The sequence below is a fragment of the Saccopteryx leptura genome, chromosome 8 (assembly GCF_036850995.1).
Source record: "Saccopteryx leptura isolate mSacLep1 chromosome 8, mSacLep1_pri_phased_curated, whole genome shotgun sequence".
In the NCBI taxonomy this organism is placed as follows: Eukaryota; Metazoa; Chordata; class Mammalia; order Chiroptera; family Emballonuridae; genus Saccopteryx; species Saccopteryx leptura.
In genome coordinates this window covers 52,554,223-52,579,822 of record NC_089510.1, presented here as the reverse complement: position 1 = coordinate 52,579,822, position 25,600 = coordinate 52,554,223, and the positions used below count along the sequence as shown (strand labels likewise).

Below are 25,600 nucleotides of genomic sequence, written 5' to 3'. Positions count from 1 at the left end.
GGGCACCCTGGTCATGTCTCCATGATTCACTCTTAACTCCTCATACCCCAAGAGCTGGGCCCTTGGCCTTGGGGCCAGCCCTGGCCGTCCTTCCTGCCTTCTGTTCGCAGGGCAGCGGGAGCGAGCAGAGACTGGGGAGCAGGGCAGCGGGAGCGAGCAGAGACTGGGGAGCAGGGCAGCGGGAGCGAGCGGAGACCGGGGAGCAGGGCAGCGGGAGCGAGCGGAGACCGGGGAGCAGGGCAGCGGGAGCGAGCGGAGACCGGGGAGCAGGGCAGCGGGAGCGAGCGGAGACCGGGGAGCAGGGCAGCGGGAGCGAGCGGAGACCGGGGAGCAGGGCAGCGGGAGCGAGCGGAGACCGGGGAGCAGGGCAGCGGGAGCGAGCGGAGACCGGGGAGCAGGGCAGCGGGAGCGAGCGGAGACCGGGGAGCAGGGCAGCGGGAGCGAGCGGAGACCGGGGAGCAGGGCAGCGGGAGCGAGCGGAGACCGGGGAGCAGGGCAGCGGGAGCGAGCGGAGACCGGGGAGCAGGGCAGCGGGAGCGAGCGGAGACCGGGGAGCAGGGCAGCGGGAGCGAGCGGAGACCGGGGAGCAGGGCAGCGGGAGCGAGCAGAGACCGGGGAGCAGGGCAGCGGGAGTGAGCAGAGACTGGGGCCAACTCCTGGTTTTTCTCTGCGAGGCTGAGTCACATCACAGAGAGTCTCCCAGAGTCGCGGGTGGCAGGGCCCTTGGCGAGCAGCTGAGGGCCGCGGGGTCCCGTCCCCCCATTGTACAGGGAGCCAGAGGCCTCGCTGAGGTGGCCCGGCCTGTGAGAGGGCTGGCCCTGCAGTACTCCACATCCTTGGCTGTTCCTGCCCTCGAGCCTCGTTTCCGCCTCATCTCACTTCTCCGCAGACCTCCGGGGCTTTCCTAGTGATATGCGCGTGGTCAGCCGGCCAGTGAGGGACTCACCAAGGCTGTGCCCACCCAGGTCTCTCTGTTCCCAGCCCAGCAGAGCTGTGCACCCCACTCACGGGACATGCAGACCCGTCTCATGGCTCATCTCCATGATAGAAACCACAGAAGCCCCGTGGCTGCGGCAGTTAGTTCTACACTCACTGGCCCATCTTTCTTGGTCTCCTCTGTGTTTTGTTTAATTGTGACGCATTACCGTGGATGGGTGTCCTGTAACCCCCTCTCCTGCCTTTTTGTTGATGCTCAGGGCCAGAGGCAAAGCCTGCTGGGGGTCTGGGACTGCCGTCTTCTGATGTGAGCTGGAATAGTCCAGGCCTTGAAAGTGCCCTGCAGCCCCCAGCTTCCTTCTCACCCAGTTATTCACCTAACAAGCATCTCTCGGCACCTGCTGTGTGTCAGCCGCTGTCTGGAGGATGAGGACATAGTGAGCAAAAGGAGTCATGGCCAGCCCCCGGAGTCTCGTCTGGTCCCCACCACCCTCCGTCCCGCAGCGGATGATGACATTGCTAACCCCAACCTGTATTGCTTTATTTACACCTGGAATGCGTTTGCTCCCGTATCTTATTAGCAGGTGACCTCAGCTCCGTGTTAGAGACGGGGGCACTGAGGCTCCAGTAGGCTATGTGACTTGTCCAGAGTCACAGGGCTAGCGCTCCTTCCGCTGTAGCTCCCCGTCTCTCTCTCCAGGCAGCCTCTGGGCAGCCTCTGGAGCCCCAGCATCTATCTGCCTTGTCTTGAGCAGCCCCAGGGTGCCCTCCGTCCTGGGTCGCCCACAGGCCGCTTAGGCCTGCCACACAGGTAGACACAGCCCCGTACTTGTGCTGGGGTAGGTGAGCAACTTTGTGGCAATTTCACTTTCGCTTTAAAGTTTCTTTTTTTCTTCCAAATCCAGCAAACCTAAAATGGGCCTGGAGCTGAGGACTGGAGGGAGGGAAGAGGCGTGGGTGGGTGATGGGTAACGGGTGGGGAAGGCACGAGGAAAGCCGTACTTCACCTGTGTGGGGTGGAAGCCAGAACTCAGTGTGGCGGGGTGGGGCTCTTTTCCCTCCCCCTGAATCCGATTCCAGCGTTTCATCAGCCCCTTTCCTCCACCTACACAGCCCACATCACCCTCAGCTGTCACCACTGCTCACCTAGAACAATGAAGGCTTGTCTGACTTTCCTGGAAGGGGGAGGAGGAAGCTGAGGGTGGGGGACTTGGGGAGGAAGGGGGCTGGATAATTGTTCTCCAAGATGAGATTTTTGGAGGAGAGAAACTTCATTTGCACTCAGATTAGAAATAAACTTCTAGCCCGCAAAACTTCTTGCCAGGCCACACAGAGAAAACTCTTCCTTCCCCCAGAGGTCAGAGAACTGCACAAGAAGCAGTTTATGGGTGGGCCAGCCTCCGTCCCGCGCCTCTGGAGAGCCTTTCCAGGGTGCTCTCGCCGAGCCAGCCTCTGCCACCCTGTCCCCCCTACCCAGCCGGTGTTCTTGGTTGTTGTGTGACTATCTGCATTGCCACTCTGCTTTGTTTGTGTGATTCCGACACCTTGGGGACGGGGTGGGGGGGTTGCTTAGTGTAAATTCTGAAGGATCCGGCTTCCTCTGGGATTCCCCACGGATCCACTTGGGTCAGGCGGGAGTTTGTATGACTTCCAGGTGTGACCAGCTGTCTTAAAGCTACAGTCTAATATTGCTAGGTTAAACTTTCCATTGCATTTCAGGAGAACAAGGGACAGGGTATTTGAAATCAGAGGTTTCTCAGAAAATTCTGTACGTGGTACCTCTATCCTTAGTGGTATGTTTGGGACGAGCATCCTGTCTAAGCAGCTAAAGACCCAGGATGTGGCCACTCCATAGACGTCCCAGGAGGCAAAGATGTTGGCCATCATCCCTTGCCTTTCTATTTTTATGGTGAGGAAGCTCAGGTCCACAGAGGAAAAGTGACTTGCCTAGAGCCACGGTGCCCCCCAACTTCAAGATGAGAACTCAGCCTCCTGAGTCCCCAAATCCTCCCTTACTCTACCCCAGGGGTTCCCAAACTTTTTACACAAGGGGCCAGTTCACTGTCCCTCAGACCGTTGGAGGGCTGGACTATAAAAAACACTATGAATAAATCCCTATGCACATTGCACATATCTTATTTTAAAGTAAAAAAACAAAACGGGAACAAATACAATATTTAAAATAAAGAACAAGTAAATTTAAATCAACAAACTGACCAGTATTTCAATGGGAACTATGGGCCTGCTTTTGGCTAATGAGATGGTCAGTGTCTGGTTCCATATTTGTCACTGCTAGCCGTAACAAGTGATATGATGCGCTTCTGGAGCCGTGTGCGTCCTGTGTCACCGGAAGTAGTACTGTACGTGAGCGACCCTGCGCTTTGCCGCACCGCCACATACAGTACTCCAGGAGCACAGGAGCATCTGCTTACCACCAATGAAAGAGGTGCCCCTTCCAGAAGTGCGGGAGGGCCGGATTTTTGGCCTCAGGGGGCCCTATGCGGCCCGCAGGCCGTAGTTTGGGGACCCCTGCTCTACCCTGTTCTGTCTCCAGACATTCATTTGTTGCTCTTGGTCTGTCCCTTCTTCCCGTGGTTTTAAATGTATACACTTTCTCTATACCCTAAGTTTAACGACATGCTAGAGATGTGAACATACCCTTTAGACAGTCCTAATACCTCAGCCTACACTCAGGCCCCCACCCAAGACCTTCTCTTCCCTTGGGGTCGAGCCTCAGACTTCAAACACCTCCTTCCTTTTCTGCCTCCACATTTCATGCTTCCAAAAGCCAGAGGGAGCAGCTGCTGTCGGATGTACCATCCTAACTGGGCTCTGAGCCTGGCAAATAAGTGAGCCTGAGCCTTTAGGAAATCCCTCGGGGACCAGGAGGGAGGCCAGTATCTCTGTGGCCCAAAGGTGGGGCTCTAGGTCAGTGTACCAGCTGTTGAGGTTTCTGAAACACCGCTTTGATATTCTGCGGATTAGTCTGTGGTCTGCCCCTTGTCCTCTGTGCTCCAAGTCCCTTCTGTTTTGCCTCCGCTTTGTTCTATAGCTGTGCTGTCCAACAGAAATATAATCATAATAAGAGCCACCTACATAACTTTAACTTTTTCTAGTAGCCAAAAAAGTAAAACAAAAACAAAAAACACCACGGTGAAGTTAATTTTAACGGTATGGTTTATTTCACCCAGTATATCCAGAATATCATTTCAGCATGTAATGAATATAAGACATTACTTCAAGCTCCGGTATGTATTGTATACTTTCAGGACATCTCAGTTCAGCCCGGCCGCATGTCAAGTGCCCACAGCCGTGAGGCACCATGTAGGGCGGGCGCTTCCACCATGGACAGCTCTGTCCTGCCGCTGGGTCGAGTTCTGCTCTCCTGTCCCTGTGAGTCCTTCCCTCCCTCTGCCTGTGCAGACAGCAAATGTCCACTATGCCATGTCCATTCAGGCTGTAACCCATGCATTCTTCCAAGCATCCTGAGAGTCACCTTCACTCACTGTCCCCCTCACTGCTATTTATGACTGACACCCTTGCAGTCCAGACTTTTATCTAATTGAAGGTCACCCGTAGGGCCCCTGACAGCCCTTGATTCATGTGTATCTTTTTAGCCTTGGCCACAGCACCTGACCTCAGGCTCTCCACATCTTCCTTGACTTTCTCCCGTTCATTTAGCTTCTATGACACACTGTGTCCTCTTGGTCCCGTTCACCCCAAAGCCAACCCCTCCCTGGACTCCCTGCGTGGACTAAAGACCTAGGCTTGTCCCTCCCCCTGGAGACTCCCTCTGTTCAGATGCCTGGCTTGGGGCTCCCAGCACCGCTCCTTTTCCTTTGCCCGGCCCGCAGCCTTTCCCAGGCCCCAGTCCTTCTCATCAGCCGCCTCTCCACCTCTAGCACCTTCCTCTCCACTGCTGCCTTCCCCACCAGGCGTCACATTAATCTTCCTGAAGTGCAGCTCCGCTCACATTTCCCCGCTGAAAGCCTGCAGCATTAGAAGTCATAATAACGGGAACATACGCTATCATGTTAAGTGAAAGAAAGCAGGATACCAAATTATATAAACAGTAAGATCACGGCTTCATGAGTGTAAAAACAGAATTCCTTCAGTAGATTGAAAGAAAGAGAAAAAGAAAAAAAGTGTGTGTGTGTGTGTGTGTGTGTGTGTGTGTGTGTGTGTGTGTGAGGGGACGGGGATAAACCACTTACCACTGGTTGTCTTTGGGTGGTAAATTGATTTTTTTTTCCTCTGTGATTTTGAAATTTTCTCTAATGAATGCATATTTTATAAATTAAAAAATTAATAGACGTTTTATTTTTGGAAATGTAGTCACCAAGAGTTTAGTGCCTCCTAAACAGGTCATGTGCCAGCTCCTTCCCCAGATGTGGAGTCTCGGTGACCCAGCGGGAGCCCACCTCCCCTCGGGCCCCTCCCCTTGCTTGCTCTGGTCCTTCCAGTCAGCGCCGCCCTCCTGCTGCTCCCCAAGCCTTGCCCTCTCCTCCCTTCGCCCCTCTATTGTTCTTCCCACCGCCCGATGCCCCTACGCTGTGATGCGGCTGTCCGCTGTCTGCTGCCCGTGTGTGCAGCCAGCTCCACCTGGAGCCTTCCCAGGCCCCACTGCCCAGACCTGACCTGTTTTTCTGGTGTCAGTATTTTTCCCACTTGACAGATCCTATCTGGTTTTCTTGGCATTTGAATTCTCATCTTATTTCTTCTGTTAGAAGAGAGGTTCCTTTAGCCTGCTGTGCTCCCAGTACGAGCATGTGTTACTTTCTGTTTTTAATATAATTGATCAATTTCTCTCTTAAGAGTAATAATATGGTAGAAAAGTTAGAAAGTATTCAATAATCTAAAGAAAAAATTAAAAATACTTAAAATCCCACCAGTTACAAACATTCTGCCACTGTTAATATGTATATACACACACAGAAGACTACCTAGTGTATATATTTATATATATTATATAGATATATAATTTATATACATTTAGATTGGGATCATGCTGAATATTTAATTCCATATTCTTTCTTCCCCTACCACTTCATGTTATATTTTGAAAACTTCCTCATGATATTAAATCTTTAAATGAAATATTTTAAAGGCCTCACATACTTCAGGATATTGAAGCCCCAAATTTTAGTCAACTATGTTCCAGTTAGCATTAGCTGTTCCTCATGTAAAACTTTTTCAGCCATTCGTGGATAGAAAGCCCTGACCAATCTACTAAGTTTCAGTAACACAGGTTCCTGGGAGGGGACAGGCTCACTGGGTCGGGGGGTGGACATATTCAAGGCCTTCCATGTGTATCGCTGAATGGCTCTCCAGAAGGATGGTACCAGCTCGCATCCCCACTGATGGTGTGGGAGGCGACTGTTCTGTTGCATTCTTGCCAACATTATTACTATGAAAAAAAGCTTCGCTAGTTTAATAGGCAAAACATTGTTTTCAGCCTTTACTAGTGAGGTTTCACATGTTTTCATATCATGTTTTGTAAATTATTTGTAGTTTTGCTTCTCTGAAAAGCTTATTCATCTACATTACCCATTTTTCTGTTAAATTCCACTTATTTCTTGTTAATTTATAAAACGCTTCATCTATTAAGAGCATTATCTCTTCTGCTGTATTTTTTTTGCAAACCGAGTGTCTATGGAACTAACTTGGGGTTAAAGACTGCAAAGCCTATAGAATTTGTGTCCTCTCAGCTGCTTCTGCGCATATACCTGACCCTGCCACCAGACTGGGAGTCTTGGAGGACAGGGCCAGGGGGCTGGACGGGGTTTCCTAGCCCTTTCCCACACTGCTCTGCAGCGGGCTCTCATTCAGTGTTTGTTGAATGAATTAAGAGGATACCCAGTTCAAGTAAGCACTAACATGTGAAAGCTTTTCGTTCTCTTCTGGATGTGTACACAAGATCTGGAGTCTTCATAGAAATAAGTAATCAAAGATGACAAAAACAAAATGTACATTGTGGCCTTTTCTCTCTAAAGGTATAGCTGTTCAATTTAGGCAATAAACTATCTTACTTGTTTTTTATCACTATTTGCTTTAAAATGGAAGGAAATTAAAACTACGAGAGACATCACTCCCAGTAGGATGGCTATAAGAAAAAAGACAAAAACAAGTGTTGGGAGAATGTGGAGAATCAGAACCTTCATGCATTGCCAGCTGGAATAGGAAATGGTGCAGCCACTTGGGAAATAGTTGGGCAGTTCTTCAAAATGTTTAACATTGAACTACCATACGACCCAATGTCTTAGACCATTCAGGCTGCTGTAACAAAACACTACAATCTGAGTGGCTTAAAGATGCATTTCTCACAGGTCAGGAGGCTGGAAAGTCCAAGTTCAGGGGACCTGCTGATTCCAGGTCTGGTGAGGGCCCATTTCCTGGATCACAGATGGCCATCCTCTCACTGTGTCCTCACATAGTGGGAGGGGAAGTAGAGAGCTTTGGGGGGGATCTCTTATAAGAGCACTAATCCCATTTGCGAAGGCTTTACCCTCATGGCCTAATCACCTCTCTAAAACTCCACCTCCTAACACGGTCACATTGTGGGTAGGATTTTAACATGTGAATGGGAAGAAGGGGACATACTCAGTCCATAACATCTAGCAATTCTACTCCTAGGTATATATATACCCAAGAGAACTGAAAATGCACCTCTATAGAAGAACTACTACTACCTGAATGTTCATAGCAACAGTATTCACAATAGCCAAAAAGTGTACACAGCCTGAATGTCCATAACTGATGAATGGACAAAATGTGGTATATCCAGATATAGAATGTTATTTGGCTATGAAAAGGAATGAAATTCTGACACATGCTACAACAGAGATGAAACTTGAAAGCATTTTGCAAAGTGAAAATAGTTAGACATAGGAGGCTGCTTAATATATGATTCCATTAATGTGAAATGTCCAGAACAGACAAATCCATTGAGATAGGAAGTAAATTAGTGGTTGACAGGAGCTAAGGCTGGGGGTGGAGGTGAGAAATAAATGATGATTAATGGTTATTATGGGGTTTCTTTTTGGAATGCTGAAAACGTTCTAGAATTAGATAGTGGTGATGGTTACACAACCTTGAGAGTATATACACTAAGAACGACTGGATTATATAAAAGAGTGAGTTTTCTGGCACAGGAATTATGTCTCAATGATTAAAAACAAGGAAAGCTGTACTGGATGGAGTAAGGCACGGCCTCATGAGACCGCGGTGGGCCTTTCTAACCCACTGTGTCAAGTCCCTAGGGGAGGGCGTGTTTGGAGACAGTGGCTGGGAATAGGTCTGTGATTAGCATGATGTGACCAAGATCTCTGACGAAGGCCTGGGGCACTTGGGTTGAGGGTATAAGAAAGTAGAGTGTTTCTTCATTAAATAGAATAAAACAAAAGTGGACCTAAATTAAGTTGGGATACATAACAACTGAGTGCTCTGAACTCAGAATGAGAATCCGTGCTTTAGCTTTGCCACTGCCTTGCTGTATAAGCTCAGACAGGGCTCCTACTGTGAGCCTCAGTTTCCTCATCAGCGAAAGGGGGTGAGTGAGACCACCCAACATGTGTATAAGAATTCGATGAGGATCCAATGAAATGTGACATGTGAAAGTGTTTCGAAGACTAAATTTCAGTAGCCAACCATTCCTAGATACTTGTCTTTCTTCAATATTTTAGTCTATTGAGTCTTTCCCAAAAATGTATGGAGCGGGTGATCATTATTAATTTGTTAGAATCTCATGCTCTAATTTTAGTAACAGTAAAATTAGATAGTATACTTTCTTTTTTTTTTTTTTTTTTGTATTTTTCTGAAGCTGGAAATGGGGAGAGAAAGTCAGACAGACTCCCGCATGCGCCCGACCGGGATTCACCCGGCACGCCCACCAGGGGGCGTCACTCTGCCACAACCAGAGCCACTAGCGCCTGGGGCAGAGGCCAAGGAGCCATCCCCAGCACCCGGGCCATCTTAGCTCCAAGGGAGCCTTGGCCGTGGGAGGGGAAGAGAGAGACAGAGAGGAAGGAGGGGGTGGGGGTGGAGAAGCAAATGGGCGCCTCTCCTATGTGCCCTGGCCAGGAATCGAATCCGGGTCCCCCGCACGCCAGGCCGACGCTCTACCGCTGAGCCAACCCGCCAGGGCCGATAGTATACTTTCAGAATCATTTTTTAGAGTGCTGTTTTCCAGAGGCAGTGGGTAGCCTGTAGAGTTGGCGTACGTGATGAGGGGGGTGTGGGACCCATGATGAGAACCGTAGTCGCAATGCCAGCTCAGGAGTTTGGGCTTCACCTTACTGGTGCTAGGGAGTCACGGCAGGCTTGTGAGCAGGAAAGTGTTATGATGTAAGAAGATATGTGGATCTCTGACATAGAAGAGAGTGAGCATAGAGGATTCTGGAGCAGGGGAGACTGACAAGCCCCGAGCCTGGAACGGAGAGAGGAGGGGTTGCCATTGGGGCAGGACCCTGGGGGGAGGAAGGGAGCAGAGAGCCCGGTCCTGCTTGTCTAGAGCCATGGAGAGAGTCCAGCCACCTCCATGAAAGAGAACCTCGTCTCAGAAGCCCCTGGGAAGAGATGATATGGCTTTGATCACCAAAAAAGCACGCAGCAGTCTTGATTCTTTGTCAAGGAAAAATTTTAAAGAGGTGTCACTATGATTTTTTAAAAAGTTAAAAACATGTTATATTTTTAACAGCCACTTAGCACCTAATAGAGCGTGGTACAGCATATAAGGCACCGTGCCAGCACGCCTTCTGAGAGCATATAATTCAACATGATCCTCCTTGATTTATTGTATTTTATATTGCGATGGGATTCCCCGAGGTCCCTGAGCTTCCTACCACCACCGTGTAGACAAATGAGATCGGCGGCAGGCTGAAGGACTCTTGTCAGGCCTGTCAACTCCTTTTATATGGGTCTCGTTTGGTTGCTGGTTTGGTGTGTTTGTAAACAGAAGAAAAACAGAACTAGAACAGGAAGGGGCTGTGCCTGCCCTGAGGGCGAGGGTCTCGGGTCACACCTGCAGGGGACGACCTGCCCTCCCTGTCTGATACGCAGAGAGGTCGGAGCTGGTCCAGCCCCTGTGGGGTTTGTAAAATCAGATCCCAGCCTCGGCTTGCACTTGAGCTGATCTCAACTTCGAAGCGAAGAGAGTGTGTGCTCTGTCTGTGCAGGAGCCGCGGGGAGGGGAGGAGGGTCAGGATCGGGAAGAGGCCGGAGGGAGGAGTGGGGAGCTGGGTCACCCTTTGTGTGCTGGACTCTGGAGAGGGCTGTCAGCAGTAGGGGAGGCCATGTTTGAAAAGGGAGGGATGCCAGGTACAACAGTTAAATGTGAATTGCCGATAAATGACGGATATTTTTTTTAGTATAAGTACAGTATCCCAGATATTGCATGGGACATACTTATACTAAAAAAAAATTATTTGTCATTTGTCTGAAATTCAAACTTAACTGTACATCTTGTCCTGTCCCGTCCCCCCCATCACTAACCCTGGCTCCCTGGGGGATTCTGACTCCCTGCCTCCTTGGCCCACGACCAGCAGACACACGCTGTGAATCACACTGCGAGGGGCTAGCTGACGTGCCCAGAGCGGAAGCCATGAAAAGTGGCAGATTGCAGGAGGGTCTGCCCCGACTCGTTTCCCTCTATTCCAGACCTGCCCATTCCTCTGTCCTCTTCCCCTTCCTCGGATCAGTGAGGAGCACGCCTAGGGCAGCGGGCCTGTGGAGCACCCTGGAAACTTGGAGGGGAGAGTCAGCAGCAAGTGCGGTGCCTAAGGCCAGCTGCTGGGGTTTCTTTCAGGCTTTGCGGAGGAGACGCTGCAGAAACCGGGAGCACTGTGCCTTCACTCGGGGCCTGATCAAACCTGCAGCCTGCAGGCAGCCAGAGATTAGGCTTCTGAAGTGCTAGGGTTTTAGAAATGCCAGCTGGAGTGGTAACTATTCACAGGCATCTCCGCTGGGTTTCCACTCAGAGACTAGCATTCCAAACATTTCCCTCTAGCGGGGTTCCTCCTGGCGTGGTCCTGGGGCCACCTGGACTCAGAGCCCTCTGCAGGACTTGGGTTAAAAGCAGGTGCTGAGGCTACTTACTCCCAGGCTGAGGTTCTCCTCATGCCCCACGTGGTGTGATGTCGGTATCCCTTTCTCTCTCACACCTATTCCATGTGGTTAGGGACGTCCGGGGGGTGGGGGCTCAGCACAGGGAAAGCCAACAAACCCTTAGTGAGGCCTTTTTTTTTCACCTGTTGTTGTTTACTGAATAAGTTTTTTACATAAGGATGGGGTTTATAGTTTTACTTGTGGGGCATATGGAGGGGCTTAGTAATTGATCATTGTTTTTGGTGGAGAACCAGTCAGCATTTGGACTCTGTGCCCAAGGTGTGAGATCATGTTTTAAGCAGCAAAACATCTTCTAGGAGGCTGTAAGCATAATTCAATCGGATTTCACTGATGCCTCCTCTTCATTCATAGCATTAGTATCTTCACAGAGGCCTGAGCATCTATTAAGAACCTGGTGCACAAAATCCCGCTTTTTCGGTGGCTGGCTGGGTGGCATGTCTGTGTGTTTGACATAAAGCAGTCTCTTCCTTTTTCACTCTCAGGTCCAGTTTGCTGAAATCGGCCTTCCAAAGGCCTTGCCAAGACCCCTCTTCTTGCTCACCCCGTTTTGTGTTGAGTAAATGAGAGGAACACTGAGGCATACTAAGCTTAGCAAAGCCATTCGGACCCCTCTTGGGTTACAAGGCATCATTCTACCTGGATTCGCACTGTCTGCTGCTATTGGCCCTGCGGCTGCAGCAGGAGTTAGATTACAGCAGGGGAGGCCTGGTGGATTAGTACCAAGACGCTGCAGTGACCAGTTGATAATTACCTTGGAGGTCATCTCTCAAAATAGACTCTGGTCCCTCTCTCTGGCCTCAGAGAGAGGAAAGGCTGCCCTTTCTCAGTCCAGATTCCTCACATTCTCTCTCTCTCTGTCCCTCCTGGATCTTACTTTTGTTTTTGTTTTTTTAATTATTAAAATATAATTTACATATAGTAGAATTCACCCTTTCTGGTGTACAATACCGTGAGTTTGACAAACCACTGACACAATGAAGATATGGAACCTATCCATCACCCAGAAAAATTTCCTTCTGCTGCCCCTCTCAGTCATCCTCTCCCCTGCCCACTACTGAGCTGTTTGCCGTCTCCAGCTTTGCCTTTCCCAGAATGCAATGGAAATGGAACCATCCAGCATGGCACCATCAGCATGGCGCCTTTTGAGTGTGGCTTCTTTCACTTGGCATGGTGTATCTGAGACTCATCCATGATGTAGGTCAGATTTTCAACATTTTTCATTCCATGGCACACATAAACTAATTATTTAAATTCTGCAGCACACCAAAATATATATTATAGTTTTTGCCGATCCAACAAAACAATAGGTATGATTTTGATTCATTCACACTGGATGGCTGTTGTTGTGTTGACTGTTGTCAAATCTACGGACCATTTTTCATTCCTACAAAACTGAGAATTCTGGTTGTTCCATGTTCTTGTCAGTACCAGTATTAGAAGTTCCTTTTTCCTTTCTTTTCATCTTTAAATTTTATTTTATTTTATTTTAGCTCTTCTAATAGTGTTTAGTAGTATCTCATTGTTTTTAAATGTTTGCATTTTCCTAATGGCTGATGATTTAGAGCATCTTCTTGTGTGCTTGTCATTCTTACATCTTCTTTGGTGAATTGCCCATTCAAATCTTTTGCTCTTTTTAAAAAGTGGGTTGTTTTCTTATTGTTGACTGTTGAGAGTTCTTTATGAATTCTGGGGACAAGTCTTATTTATCAAATAAATGATTTACAAGTAAATTCTCCCAATCTGTGGCTTGTCTTTTCATTATCTTAACACAGTGCCTTTTGAAGGCAAACGTTCTTAGTTTTTATGAAGTCTAATTTATCAATTTGTCCTTTCTGTCCTTTTATGGGTCATGATTTTGCTGTTGTATATAACTTTTGTTGTTGTTGTTGTTGCCTAATCCAGAGTCTGATGGTTTCTTCTGTAAGTTTAATAGTTTCAGGTTTTACATTTAGGCCTATGAACCATTCTGAGTAAATTTTTGCATATTTTGTGAGGTATGAGTTAATTATATGGATATCCAATTGTTCTCGCACCATTTGTTGAAAAGATGACCTGTCCTCCATTTAGTTCTCTTTATATATTTCTGAAAAACAAAGGTGTGATGTATGATTTGCAGATAATTTCATTCTGTAGGCTATCTTTCCACTTTCTTTAAAAAAAATTTTTCAATTAAACTTTATATTCAATATTGTTTTGTATTAGTTTCAGGTGTGCAGCATAGTGGTTAGACAATCATATACTTTACAAAGTAATCTCCCAATATTTTATTTCCAGTACCCGTCTGACACCATACACAGTTATTACAATATTACTGACTCTATTCCCTCTGCTGTCCTTTGCATCCCCGTGACGTTCTGTAACTGCCGAGCTGTACTTCTTAATCCGTCACCTTCTCACCCAGTGTCCCAGCCCCCTGCCCTCTGGCAGCCATCAGCCTTATCTCTCTCTCTATAAGTCTGTTATTGTTTTGTTTATTCATTTACATTGTTCTTTAGATTCCACATAAAAGTGAAATCATACAGTATTTATCTCTCTGACTGACTTATTTCACTTAGCGTAGTATCTTCTAGGTCCATCCATACTGGCCCGAATGGTAAGTTTTCAATCTTTTTTTAATGGCTGAGTAATATTCTAGTATATATGTCCACAGCATTTCTATCCATTTATCTGTTGTGGGACACTGAATTGCTTTTATATCTTGTAAAATAATGCTGCAGGGAACATGGGGTACATATATTCTTTTGCATTAATGTTTTGGGTTTCTTCAGATACATACCCAGAACTGAATTTGCTGGGTCATAAAGCAGTTCTATCTTTAACATTTTTGAGGACCCTCCCTCTGTTTTCCCCAGTGGCTGCACCAATCTGAATTCCCACCAATAGTGCTTGAGGCTTCCCCTTTTTCCACATCCTCTCCACTCTTTTTTTTTTTTTTTTTTTTTTTTTTTTTTATTTTTCTGAAGCTGGAAACGGGGAGAGACAGTCAGACAGACTCCCGCATGCGCCCGACCGGGATCCACCCAGCACGCCCACCAGGGGCGACGCTCTGCCCACCAGGGGGCGATGCTCTGCCCCTCCGGGGCGTCACTCTGCCGCGACCAGAGCCACTCTATCGCCTGGGGCAGAGGCCAAGGAGCCATCCCCAGCGCCCAGGCCATCCTTGCTCCAATGGAGCCTTGGCTGTGGGAGGGGAAGAGAGAGACAGAGAGGAAGGAGGGGGGGCGGTGGAGAAGCAAATGGGTACTTCTCCTATGTGCCCTGGCTGGGAATCGAACCCGGGTCCCCCGCACACCAGGCCGATGCTCTACCGCTGAGCCAACCGACCAGGGCCTCCTCTCCACTCTTGTTTGTTGATTTATTGACGATAGCCATTCTGACAGATGTGAGGTGATATTTCATTGTGGTTTTAATTTGCATTTCTCCAACAACTAGTGACATTGAGCATCTTTTCACATGTCTATTGGCCATCTGTATCTCCTCTTTGGAGAAGTGTCTATTCAGATCCTCTGCCCAATTTTAATTGGATTGTTTATTTTTCTGTGTGTGTGTGTGTTATATTATATGATTGCTTTATAAATATTGGATATTAATTCCTTATCAGATGTACTACTGGTGAATATCTTCTTTCATTCAGTAGGCTGTCATTGCGGTTTGTTTATGGTTTCCTTTGCTGTGCAGAAACATTTTTAGTTTGATGTAGTCTCTGGTTTTTTTTTTTCTTTTGTTTCCTTTGCCTGAGAAAATATATCAGAAAAAAACATTACTACAAGAAATGTCAAGGATTTTACTTTATGTTTTCATCTAGGAGTTTCATGGTTTCAAGTTTTACATTTAAGTCTTAAATTCATTTTGAGTTTATTCTTGTATGTCTTGTATATGGTGTAAGAAGGTGGTCTAGTTTCATTTTTGCATGTATCTGTCCAATTTCTCAAAACCATCTATTGAATAGACATTGTACAAGGTGGGGCAAAAGTAGGTTTACAGTTGTTTATATGGAAAAGAATACAATAATTAATAAATAATAATACAAGAATAAATTGTGTTTTGAGTATACACAACTCTAAACCTACTTTTGCCCCACTTTGTATGTTCTTGCCTCCTTTGTCAAATGTTAATTGACCATATGGGCTTTGGTTTCTTTCTGGGCTCTCTATTCTGTCTCATTGATCTATATGTCTGTTTTTATGCCACTACCATGCTGTTTTGATTACTATAGCCTTGTAGTATAGTTTGATATCAGGTAGCATGATTCCTCCAACTTCGTTCTTCTTTCTTAAGATTGCAATGATCAGTATGGGTCTTTTGTGCTTTCATACAAATTTTTGGATTGTTTGTCCTAGTTCTGTGAAGTATGCCATTGGTATTTTGCTAGGAATTGTATTGAGTCTCTATATTGCTTTGGGTAGTATGGACATTTTAATGATGTTAGTTCTTCCTACCCTTGAGCACAGTATACGATTTCATTTATTTGTATCTTTTTCAGTTTCTTTCTTTAATCTTACAATTTTTCAAGTACAGGTCTTTTACCTCCTTGGTTAAATTTATTCCCAGGTGTTTTTGATTTGTTGTTGTTATGCAGTTGTAAATGGGATTGTTTTCTTAGTTCCTCTTTATAGTTCATTATTGGTATATAAAAATGCAACCAATTTCTGAATATTTATTTTCTGTCCTGCTACTTTACTAAATTCACGTATCAGTCTTTTAGTGGAATTTTAGGGTTCTCTATATACAGTATCATGTCACCTACAAATAATGACAGTTTTACTTCCTTTCCAATGTGGATGCTTTTTATTTCTTTTTTGTATTTTTCTGAAGCTGGAAACGGGGAGAGACAGACAGACTCCCGCATGCGCCGACCGGGAGCCACCCGGCACGCCCACCAGGGGCGACGCTCTGCCCACCAGGGGGCGATGCTCTGCCCCTCCGGGGCGTCGCTCTGCTGCGACCAGAGCCACTCTATCGCCTGGGGCAGAGGCCAAGGAGCCATCCCCAGCACCCGGGCCATCTCTGCTCCAATGGAGCCTTGGCTGTGGGAGGGGAAGAGAGAGACAGAGAGGAAGGAGGGAAGGTGGAGAAGCTAATGGGCGCTTCCCCTATGTGCCCTGGCCGGGAATCGAACCCAGGTCCCCCGCACGCCAGGCCGACGCTCTACCACTGAGCCAACCGGCCAGGGCTGCCTTTTATTTCTTCTTGTCTGATTGCTGTGGCCAGGCGTTCCAGCGCCCTGTTGAATAGGAGTGGTGATAGGGGCACCCCGTCCTGTTCCTGATCTCAAGGGAAATGCTTTTAGTTTCTGCCCCTTGCACCTCACTCCTGTGTTTATCGTCTGGCTCCTTTCTCTTTCAAAAGCTGTCTCCGAACAAGAACATTCTTCAGAATTCCCTGCAGTCCGCACTGTCAGCCTTCACCTCCTCTGCTCCTTTTTCTCTCCTTACCCCTCTCTCAGGGGCCCCAGACTTCCGGAGGCATGTCCCCGGGGTCTCCTTCCACGGTGACTGCATTGGTTAATCATGCGGCATGTGGACCCTTTCTCTCCCGGGACCTTCTCCTCGCTGGTCTGGGGGCTCTTCCTTGAGTCAGCTCTGCCTGGCCCGGCCCCCCAGCATCACGTGGTTCCGTGTTCCCTCATCCTTTGGGCTTCTCTGGCCGCTTCCTGCCGTCTCCCAGTCCCTGCATGACTCTGGCCCCTGATGAGTCTTGCTAAAGCTGTGTGCTCGTCCTCTTTCTCTGGTCTAGCAGTCCTTTGTGGCTCCTGTTGTGTACGTGTTGTGCCAGGCCTTCCTTCTCAGCCTGATGTGCCCGCGCCTTCAGTCTGGCCCCGTCTGCCTTTCCAGCTCCACCTCCTGTGGACTCACTTCCCTCAGGATCAGAGAGCCTGGGTTATTTATTCAGGGGCTCCGAGTACTCGCAGCCTGAGTGTCCTGGATGTGCTCTCCAGGGAGGCCCTGCCCCATGCCTGTCAGCCTCACCAAGTGTATCTCAACCCCAGGCCCAGCTGCCCGGGCCCGCCCAAGGGCCCTCTCATCACCCCCACTCCCTCTGTCCCTCTTGCTGGTGGGAATCAGTTCATGCTTCCAGTTGCCAGTTCTTCATCAGCCTGACTACTCCTCTCCTCACTTGGATTGTCAGCTTCTGTGGGGAAGGGTCTTCCTTCCACAGTTCTTCCCTGTGATCAGTAGGCTGGGTTTCTCTCTGCCTCATGTTTACATGAAATGATAATGGTAGGATTCTGGGGTGGGTGGGGCTGGGGACTGGGTGCAGGAGCTGTGTGTCATCAGCAGAGTTGCTAGAGTTGCCAATCTGAGTTCACCCCTTCCCTGAAGGCCTCTGGGAAGGGTCGTCCAGCCAGAACACCGGAATTTATTGTGCAGCCAAGGAGAGAGCAAGATTTGGGATGAGAGAGTCTCTTTCTGTTCATGAGCTGGGGCAGTCATGTTAGAGGGCGTCGGCAGGGAACGATGGCATCCCGCACGGAGTCCCCGTGGCTCCAGGCCTGGGCTGGCTGAGGACCCTGCGTGGTCAGGACCCCCTCAGAGCTGGGGGAGGGGAAAGCCTTCAAGCAGAACATAGACTCCAGTTGGGCAGGATTTTCATCTCCTGGATACAGAGTCCTGGACGCAGAGTGTGGGGGCTGTGTCCTGGCCGCTGCCGGGAGGCTCCTGTCCCAGAGGGAGTCTTTTGAGATCCAAATGGACACGAGGACTAGAGACCAGTGTAGACTCCTGAAGGCCGGAGGGGCCACAGCAGAAGGTGCAGGTTGGCCTGGGCTCCCCTTCTGCAGCTGAGACCGAGAACAACAATTTTGGAGGCCTAGAAACCTGAGCATCTCTGTGTGGCTTCTGTCCTGTGTGGCCTGAGGCGGGGCAGGGCCAGGATCAGTTTTCCCAGATACCCCAGGAGCTGAACCTACCAAACTAACTGGCTAAACAGCACCCTTGTCGGCTTCTGAAATGTGCTGTGTAAACTTGCTTTTGGGGGCTGTGTTTTGTTTTCCCTCAGCTTTTCAGTCAACAGTCCTTTCAGAAGAATTCCAGCCTCGTCTCTGTGACCTGAGGGGCAGTCGGTATTTTCCACATGCACATCCCAGTCAGCACAGAGACGGGCACCGTGAGGAGCAGGGGCGTGGTGGGTGCTCACCAGCTGGCGCAGCTGGCGTGTCAGGGCCTTGGAGCTGGTGCGGGGAAGGACGGAAGCCTAGGAGGAGGCGATGAGACCCCCGGTTCCCGTGGGCCTGAGTCGATGCTGGCCAGGGGCCTTTTCCTTCTTTCCTTCTCGGGGGACTTAGCACAGTGCTGGGATCCCTGGTGAGCTGGCCAGTCCTTGCTTCGTCGGAACTGATCCCTGGGGAGGAATAAGCTGAGGCTCCTCTGCCAAAGGGCAGCCCTTTGTCTTAGGCTGGACTCTCACACTTCCAAAAAATGAAATCCGTCACCCTCATGGACGCCTCCTTTCAGGCTCCTGCCTCCCCCAGCGTGCACATGGCCAGTCCCAGCATCACCAGTCACCAAACCTTTTCAGTTTGGGTGCTAGGGACACCTTCAATGTGCTGAGTCAGTGGCTTGGTGTCCCTAGGGCCACACTCCATCACAGGCCAGCTGCGGACATCGGAGGGCCTGGCCAGTTCCACTGTCCCTGGCATTGGTTTGCTGGCAGCTAGGTGTGTGTTTGCTAAGATGGGGCTGGGGACTTCATGCTCTGGGGCTGGGAGGGTCAGGCACGGGGCTCCAGGGACCGGTGTTCGCCCCCAGGCCTGAGCACAGTGTTCTTCCTCTTCTCTCCCTCTGCAGCTGGTCTCCAATGTCCTCATTTTCTCCTGCACCAACATCGTGGGCGTCTGCACCCACTACCCAGCTGAGGTCTCCCAGAGACAGGCCTTCCAGGAGACCCGGGAATGTATCCAGGCACGGCTCCACTCTCAGAGGGAGAACCAGCAACAGGTGAGTGACCCTCCCCACGGCTGCCTCTGCGCAGCTGGCGGGAGCAGCCTCGAGACCCGCCCCCACCATCTGTGCCTTGCAGCGGCCCAGCCCCGCCTCCTGGGGGGGGGCAGCCCCGGGGAATGTTTCTCCTGGAGGGAGCCCAGCATTCCTGGCTCGGTGGGAATGCTCCAGGAGGGACTCCGGAGAGAGCTCTAGCCCAGTGCTCGCCTACTGCCTCCCGATGTCCCCCTGTGATTTTGCAAACAAACCTGGCAGCCCAGGTCTGGCTGCAGGGAGGGGCCCTCTCCCCCTCCCCAGGGGGTGATGAGTTGGATTGTGAGAATGTCAGCATTCCTCCTGGGATGAAGGGAGGGAGAAGAAGAGGAGACCCAAGCTGTCAGCCCCCGTGACACCCTCACGTAGGCATTTTCTCTGTGCCGAGTTCAGGGGTTTGGTTGGTTCAGAAAAAGGAAGCCAGCCCTGTCTCACCCTAAACCTCACCCTCAGAGGACTTCAGGGCAGGCAAACGGACGACTCACAAGGGTCCCAGACTCAGGGGGCTTCTCCCAGTGAGCCCAGAGCAGAGCGACTTGCCCCAGTGTGATTCTCCTGAGTAAGGGCCACGTCAGGGTTCCCTTCCTGTATGCCCGGCATCCTGGGAGGGTCCTGTTCTGGATTCAGGACCACTGTGTCCTCTTCTGTGTGGGAACCAGATAGAGGCCCCGGGAGCCCGCAGACAGTGTGGAGCTGCATAGTGTTCAGTCAGGAGGTCCGAGAACGCCGCGCGCCCCCAGGGGGGAGTGGCCAGTGAGCACCGGCAGGGCTCCCACTGGACCCGGTGTGCTCGTGCCTGTACGAGATCAGGTTGCTCCAAACCAAGTCCTCCCTCTTCTCTCATGTTAGTGTCGCCCCAAACCCTCAGCAGACGTTAGTGGAGCCCCACTCTGTGCCCTGCACTGTGCCAAGGCCTGTGGCAGGTGTGAACACGGTTGGCCTCTGAGCATGGGAACGGGGAGACAAAGGCCTAGACAGCACAGTCGCCTGCGCCCTCCCTGCCGGCGAGGAGTGGGGGCTGGGCCACAGTGTGAGGGCGTCTCTGACTGTCCGGAGGCAGCTTAGGGGGGTCCAGTCCAGTGATGGGGGCTGGTGACATCCTGACAGCTGAGCAAGGGGACGAGGTGCGGCAGCGCTCCTGCAGGCCTCTCCCGGTCACCACCTCTCCGCTTCCCTTCCAGCCTGCATGTCTTTCCAGGTCCCCGGCTCGTGCTGTCTGGTCAGAGACCTGGCTGGCTCTGTGCACTCTTCGGGCCCTGTCTGGCCTCCTGGTCCTGCCTCTTGAACGAAATCTGGGCCTGGTGGTGCCCCTGAGAGTTCCCACTGTCTTCTTGACAAGCTTAACTCACACCTGCATCCCTCCAAACCCCTCCCTCATCCCAGTCCCGGGTCCCGCCATCTGTCACCTACAGCAAGACACTGTGCTTCTCCCTCCACTTTAGGAAATGTCCCTCTCACTCCCGCACCTTGTCCTTTCTCCAGTAAAATTAGCATTCTGCAGCTCACTGTAGGTTACTTACCCTGACCCTGAACAGGCTAGACATTCCAGAAAATCCAAGGGGACTTGGAGGAGAAAATATGTTTGCTATCCCGTGTTCCAGGCCAAGATGCTGGGGAGGGGCCGTGCGGGGTGCTTCACGGGGACAGGCGCCGCTCCGGGAGCTCTCGGGCCTCCCGTGCCCTCTGCAGAAAGGGTGACACTCCCAGGTGTGCTGCACGATGGACGAGGGGCTCGAGGTTATTCCCTGGCTACCTTCTGCCCACTCTTCTTGGCCCTCAGCCTCAGCAGCTATAAATGCAGGCAGGTCTCCTGAGTCTAGCTCACTTTCTCCCAGCCACTCGACGTTTTCACAGTCGTCCTCTAGTTTGTATTTCTGTCACCAGTAACTGTTTACTGGGAGGTCAGTAAATATGAGATGGCCCTCAGTGACCATGTCCACTGATGCCTGGGAAGAAGCCAGGCCGACCTGCAGAGAGCAGCACCCCTCGCCAGCTGACCAGTGTTTCCCTGGCGTGGCTGCTGGCTGTGGAGCCAGACAGGCACAGCTCCCATTCCAGGGAGGTGCCTCGTGGCTCACACTGCAGGGAGACGCGTTAATAGAGCCCTGAGACACAGAGTGCTCGGGGTTCTAATGGAGGCCCCCCCCGGGGGGGGATGCTCTCAGCCGGAGCCAGGACCCCCTTCTGGGAAGGCAGTGAGCCTGAAGGAGGGTTAGGAGCAGCATATGAGGATGGTCATTCTAGCTGAGGCGTTTGTATGCAAAGGCAAGAACAAACTACCAGAAACTGGAGACACTTCCCGGGGTTCACTCTATCTGGAGCAGAAGGCAGATTTCAATCCAGGGGGCGCCAGGAGGGGGGTATGGAGGGGTAGGCGGGAGCCAGAGTGTGGAAACCGTGGGGCCAGGCTGGGGCGTGTGCTGATCCTTCAAGCTTCGGGAGGCACAGAGGGTTTTTCCAGGTCAGGTGTGTGAGTAGAAAGACCACTCGCCGGCTTACAGTGGAGGACAGATCCAAGGCGCGCGTCGGAGACAGGGAAACCACGTCGGAGACGGAAACCGTCGGAGACAGGGAAACCACGTCGGAGACAGGGAAACCACGTGGGAGACGGAAACCATCGGAGACAGGGAAACCGCGTCGGACGGAGACAGGGAAACCACGTCGGAGACGGAAACCGTAGGAGGCAGGGAAACCACGTCGGAGACGGAAACCCCGTCGGAGACGGAAACCGTTGGAGACAGGGAAACCCGTAGGAGACAGGGAAACCACGTCGGAGACGGAAACCCCGTCGGAGACAGGGAAACCCGTAGGAGACAGGGAAACCTGTCGGAGACAGGGAAACCGCGTCGGAGACGGAAACCCCGTCGGAGACAGGGAAACCCGTAGGAGACAGGGAAACCCGTCGGAGACAGGGAAACCCCGTCGGAGATGGAAACCATCGGAGACAGGGAAACCCGTCGGAGACAGGGAAACCCGTCGGAGACAGGGAAACCGTCAGAGACAGGGAAACCCGTCGGAGACAGGGAAACCGCGTCCGAGACAGGGAAACCGGCGCGGATGCTGCTCCATCACCCCGGCCGCCCTGAAGGTGGCCTAGACCTGCAAAGGCCGAGGCTGGGCTGGCGGAGAGGTGCTTGGCAGGAGAAGAGCGCGTCCAGGCCCGGCGGGTGGGAGCGGGCAGGGGGCAGGCCAGGCCCAGGACAGGGGTGGGCGGAGTGAGGGTGTTAGGTTGCAGTGGAAAATAGGAGTGGGCTTAGTGGGTCCAGAAGAATCCACATTTCATGTGGCTGGTGGAACCCAGGGACGCTTTGGAAGTGTGGAGCCAGGGAGTGACATGGAAAGGCCGTGTACTGGAGAGACTGGGGCCGACGGGCCAGGCGGAGGGCCCAGGGACAGCTGTCTGGCCCGACGGCCTGGCCAAATCCCACTGTTGGGTGAGAACTGCGTGTGCACGGTGGAGGTGGATATAGAACAGAAAGAACAAGTCCAGAAGCTTGTGTCCAAACCAGCAGGACTTGACCAGTGCTGGACAGGACCTGCGGCTGTGGAGCAAGGGCTGAATCCCAGAGGAAAAATTCTGAGAAATAAGAGCAGTTTACATGGCCAAGGTCTTGATCTTGGGAATCAGGAGAATGGCAGTGTCATGGGCAAAGACAGGGAACTTGTAAAGAAGAGATGTTGGGGCCCTGGCCGGTTGGCTCAGCGGTAGAGCGTCGGCCTGGTGTGCAGGAGTCCCGGGTTCCATTCCCGGCCAGGGCACACAGGAGAAGCACTCATCTGCTTCTCCACCCCTCCCCCTCTCCTTCCTCTCTGTCTCTCTCTTCCCCTCCCGCAGCTGAGGCTCCATTGGTGCAAAGTTGGCCTGGGCGCTGGGGGTGGCTCTGTGGCCTCTGCCTCAGGCGCTAGAGTGGCTCTGGTTGCAACAGAGCGATGCCCCAGATGGGCAGAGCATCGCCCCCTGGTGGGCGTGCCGGGTAGATCCCAGTTAGGCGCATGTCCCAGTTAGATCCCAGTCTGTCTGACTGCTTCCCCGTTTCCAACTTCAGAAAAATATTTTTAAAAAAAGAAGAGATGTTGGGGAAAGAAAACCAGGGAGGGTGAGTATGGTTTAGGATGAGGGGTCAAGGTCATTAGACATCAGGTGGGCCGCTGGAGACTCTGGAGCCTTCGATGGGAGCTGGGGGATGAGAGGTGACCACCGGGCAGGAGTGAGCCCAACAGAGGTGTCAGTGAGTGTCACCTGGGGCCAGGAGGAAAGGGAGAACTAGAGAAGGCCCAGGAGGTGGGGAGGAGCCTCAGGGACACACGAGGGGTGGCTCGGCCTCCGGTGGGTGAGGAGGACTGGGGTCTGGACGGCTCCTGTCCTGGTGAGAGAATTCCAGGAGCGAGCCTGGCTGGGCGGTGGGCTGTGGCACACTGGCCCCCCTGCAGCAGGCAGGCCTGGAGGGAAATGCAGGTCAGGGGCAAGGTTCGGACCCCCACACAGGCTGGCTTGACCCTCCCCTCCACCATGTGGCTCTGCTGGCCCCTTTCCCAACTTCTCTTCCATCCCATCAGCAAGTCAGCAGGTTTTAACTTGTTTCTTAAAGTCAGTGTGCTCCCCTCCCCCGGCCCACTGTCCCCTGTGTGGAAGTGGAGCCCCCACCTCCTCCCCTCATTTGTGTGGACCCTGCGAAGCCTCCTCTTACCACGCTGCTTCTCCCCAGTCTGGGTCAGGTACGCTGCACAATACCCTCCAGCCTGTTGCCTGGAACAGGACAGATGCTCAATAAATATTTGATGACCTATTGAATGGATCTCAGTCTGACGTGCTGTCAACAAACCCGTCCCCATTTACAGATGAGGAACCTGGGGCTCAGAGAAGTTCAATAATTTGCCCATGGTCACACAGTCTCAGGGCTCCAACCCAGGTGCTCGGGGCTACAGGGTCACCAGGAAACATTTTCCCACGTGCACCAAGAGGCAGGGGTCCCAGGGAGAGTGGGCCAGGTCGCGGGGGGCGGGGGCAGGACTCCAGCAGCCCCCACACTCAGGTGTTAGCCCCACGAGTTTCAGGAGAGCCTGAGAGGTTCTCCTGCAGGTGGGGGCACAGGTGTGGAGGAGTCAGCTGGAGAGGAGAGGGGACTGCCAGGCAGGTGGAAGGAGCTGTGACGAAAGCATCTGCTTCCCTCCCCAGGAGAGGCTCCTGCTGTCTGTCCTTCCCCGTCATGTTGCCATGGAGATGAAAGCAGACATCAACGCCAAGCAGGAGGATATGATGTTCCATAAGATTTACATCCAGAAACATGACAACGTGAGGTAGGAGTGAGGCTGGGGGCGGGGCCAGGTGGGAGGACAGAGCCCTAAAGGAGACGGTGGACGTTCCCACCCCCTTCCCTTCACGGGGGCACAGCCCAGCGGGTGCTGGTGGCTTTGGAGTGTGGGCACCCCTCTAGGTCTGTTAAAGCGAACTTTTATCAGGGAGCAGGGGAGGTGAGGCTGCAGGGAGAGAAGATGGAAGGAGGAGAAGGAGAAAGTGATACCACCAGCTATTGGGGAAGCTGCTAGCCTAACAAGGGAGGTAGAAAGTACAGATGTGGGACCCAGATGTTTCCACCATCACCTCGATCACCGCCACCCAGAGGCTTCCCTAGCTTCTAAGCCAGTGTGTGCCAGGCACTGAGCCAGCACTGCCCACTTCAGTGCTGAGCCTAGACAACCCTGCAGGGTGGGGACCCTTACCAGCGCCCCTGGTTTAGAGACTGAGCTCAGAATGGCTAAGACCTTGCCCGCGGCTATTCAGCCAGGAAAGGTAAAGCCGGGCGCACCCAGGCCGGCCCATTCCAAAGCCAGTGCGCCTTCCACTGTGTGTTTGCTGCTTCCCTAGGCAGACGCCACTGACAGCAGAAATGTGCAAACAGATGTAGATTAATAGAGTGCAAAATCTGCTTATGAGTTCCACGGGGACATGAAGCCATACAGCAGCCTTCATCCAGCATGGCCCCATAATCCTCCCATATGCCCAGAAAAGGAGCTGCTTTGCCTTTGGGAGAGTTCCTTTTTCCCTGGACAGGTTTTCCTGGGACCAAAGTTCCTCTAAGATTGGTAGAGAGAGCCCTTTGGAGGCTTGGGCTGAATTGTCAATACAGGGATTAAATGGAATAACATAAATCATACACGCACACAAACATCCATCCATCTACGGCGAGGCTGATGGCTGCAGCTGTGGCCAGGGGACCGTGTTCTCATGCAGAGTGGGCAGAAATCTCCTGGTTTCCAAGTGTACCCTGGAATCTCAGATGGCCACTTCTGCCTGTGTGTCCTTTAGCCGTCTCTCGAACAGACCCCAAGCTTTTGGGAGAAAAATGGACCCGCACAAGATTTTGTTGCAACCCCCTTGAAGCCCACCCACACTCCACTGTCAGGCAGGGACTGTCAGAAAGCAGGCTGCCCTGGCCAGGTCTCTGTGCTCAGGAGGGGCCCTGAGGGGCTGCAGGCTCAGCTGACTGCGCTTGGAGCGGGGAGGGGGCTCTGGGCTTTGGTAGGGGGCTCTGACTGCTGCTTTCCTCTGCTCCTCCTCGCACCCGCCT

General features: G+C 51.6%; 1 protein-coding gene across 1 annotated transcript in view; it reads left to right on the top strand.

Annotated features, from left to right (window-relative positions):
• The window catches only part of ADCY5 (adenylate cyclase 5), a 163,945-nt gene that overhangs the window by 76,181 nt on the left and 62,164 nt on the right, over window positions 1–25,600 (top strand). Inside the window, exons 2-3 of the mRNA XM_066348010.1 lie at window positions 18,846–18,995; window positions 24,208–24,329. Coding sequence (XP_066204107.1) covers window positions 18,846–18,995; window positions 24,208–24,329 — 272 coding nt within the window. The remainder of the gene's footprint in view (window positions 1–18,845; window positions 18,996–24,207; window positions 24,330–25,600) is intronic.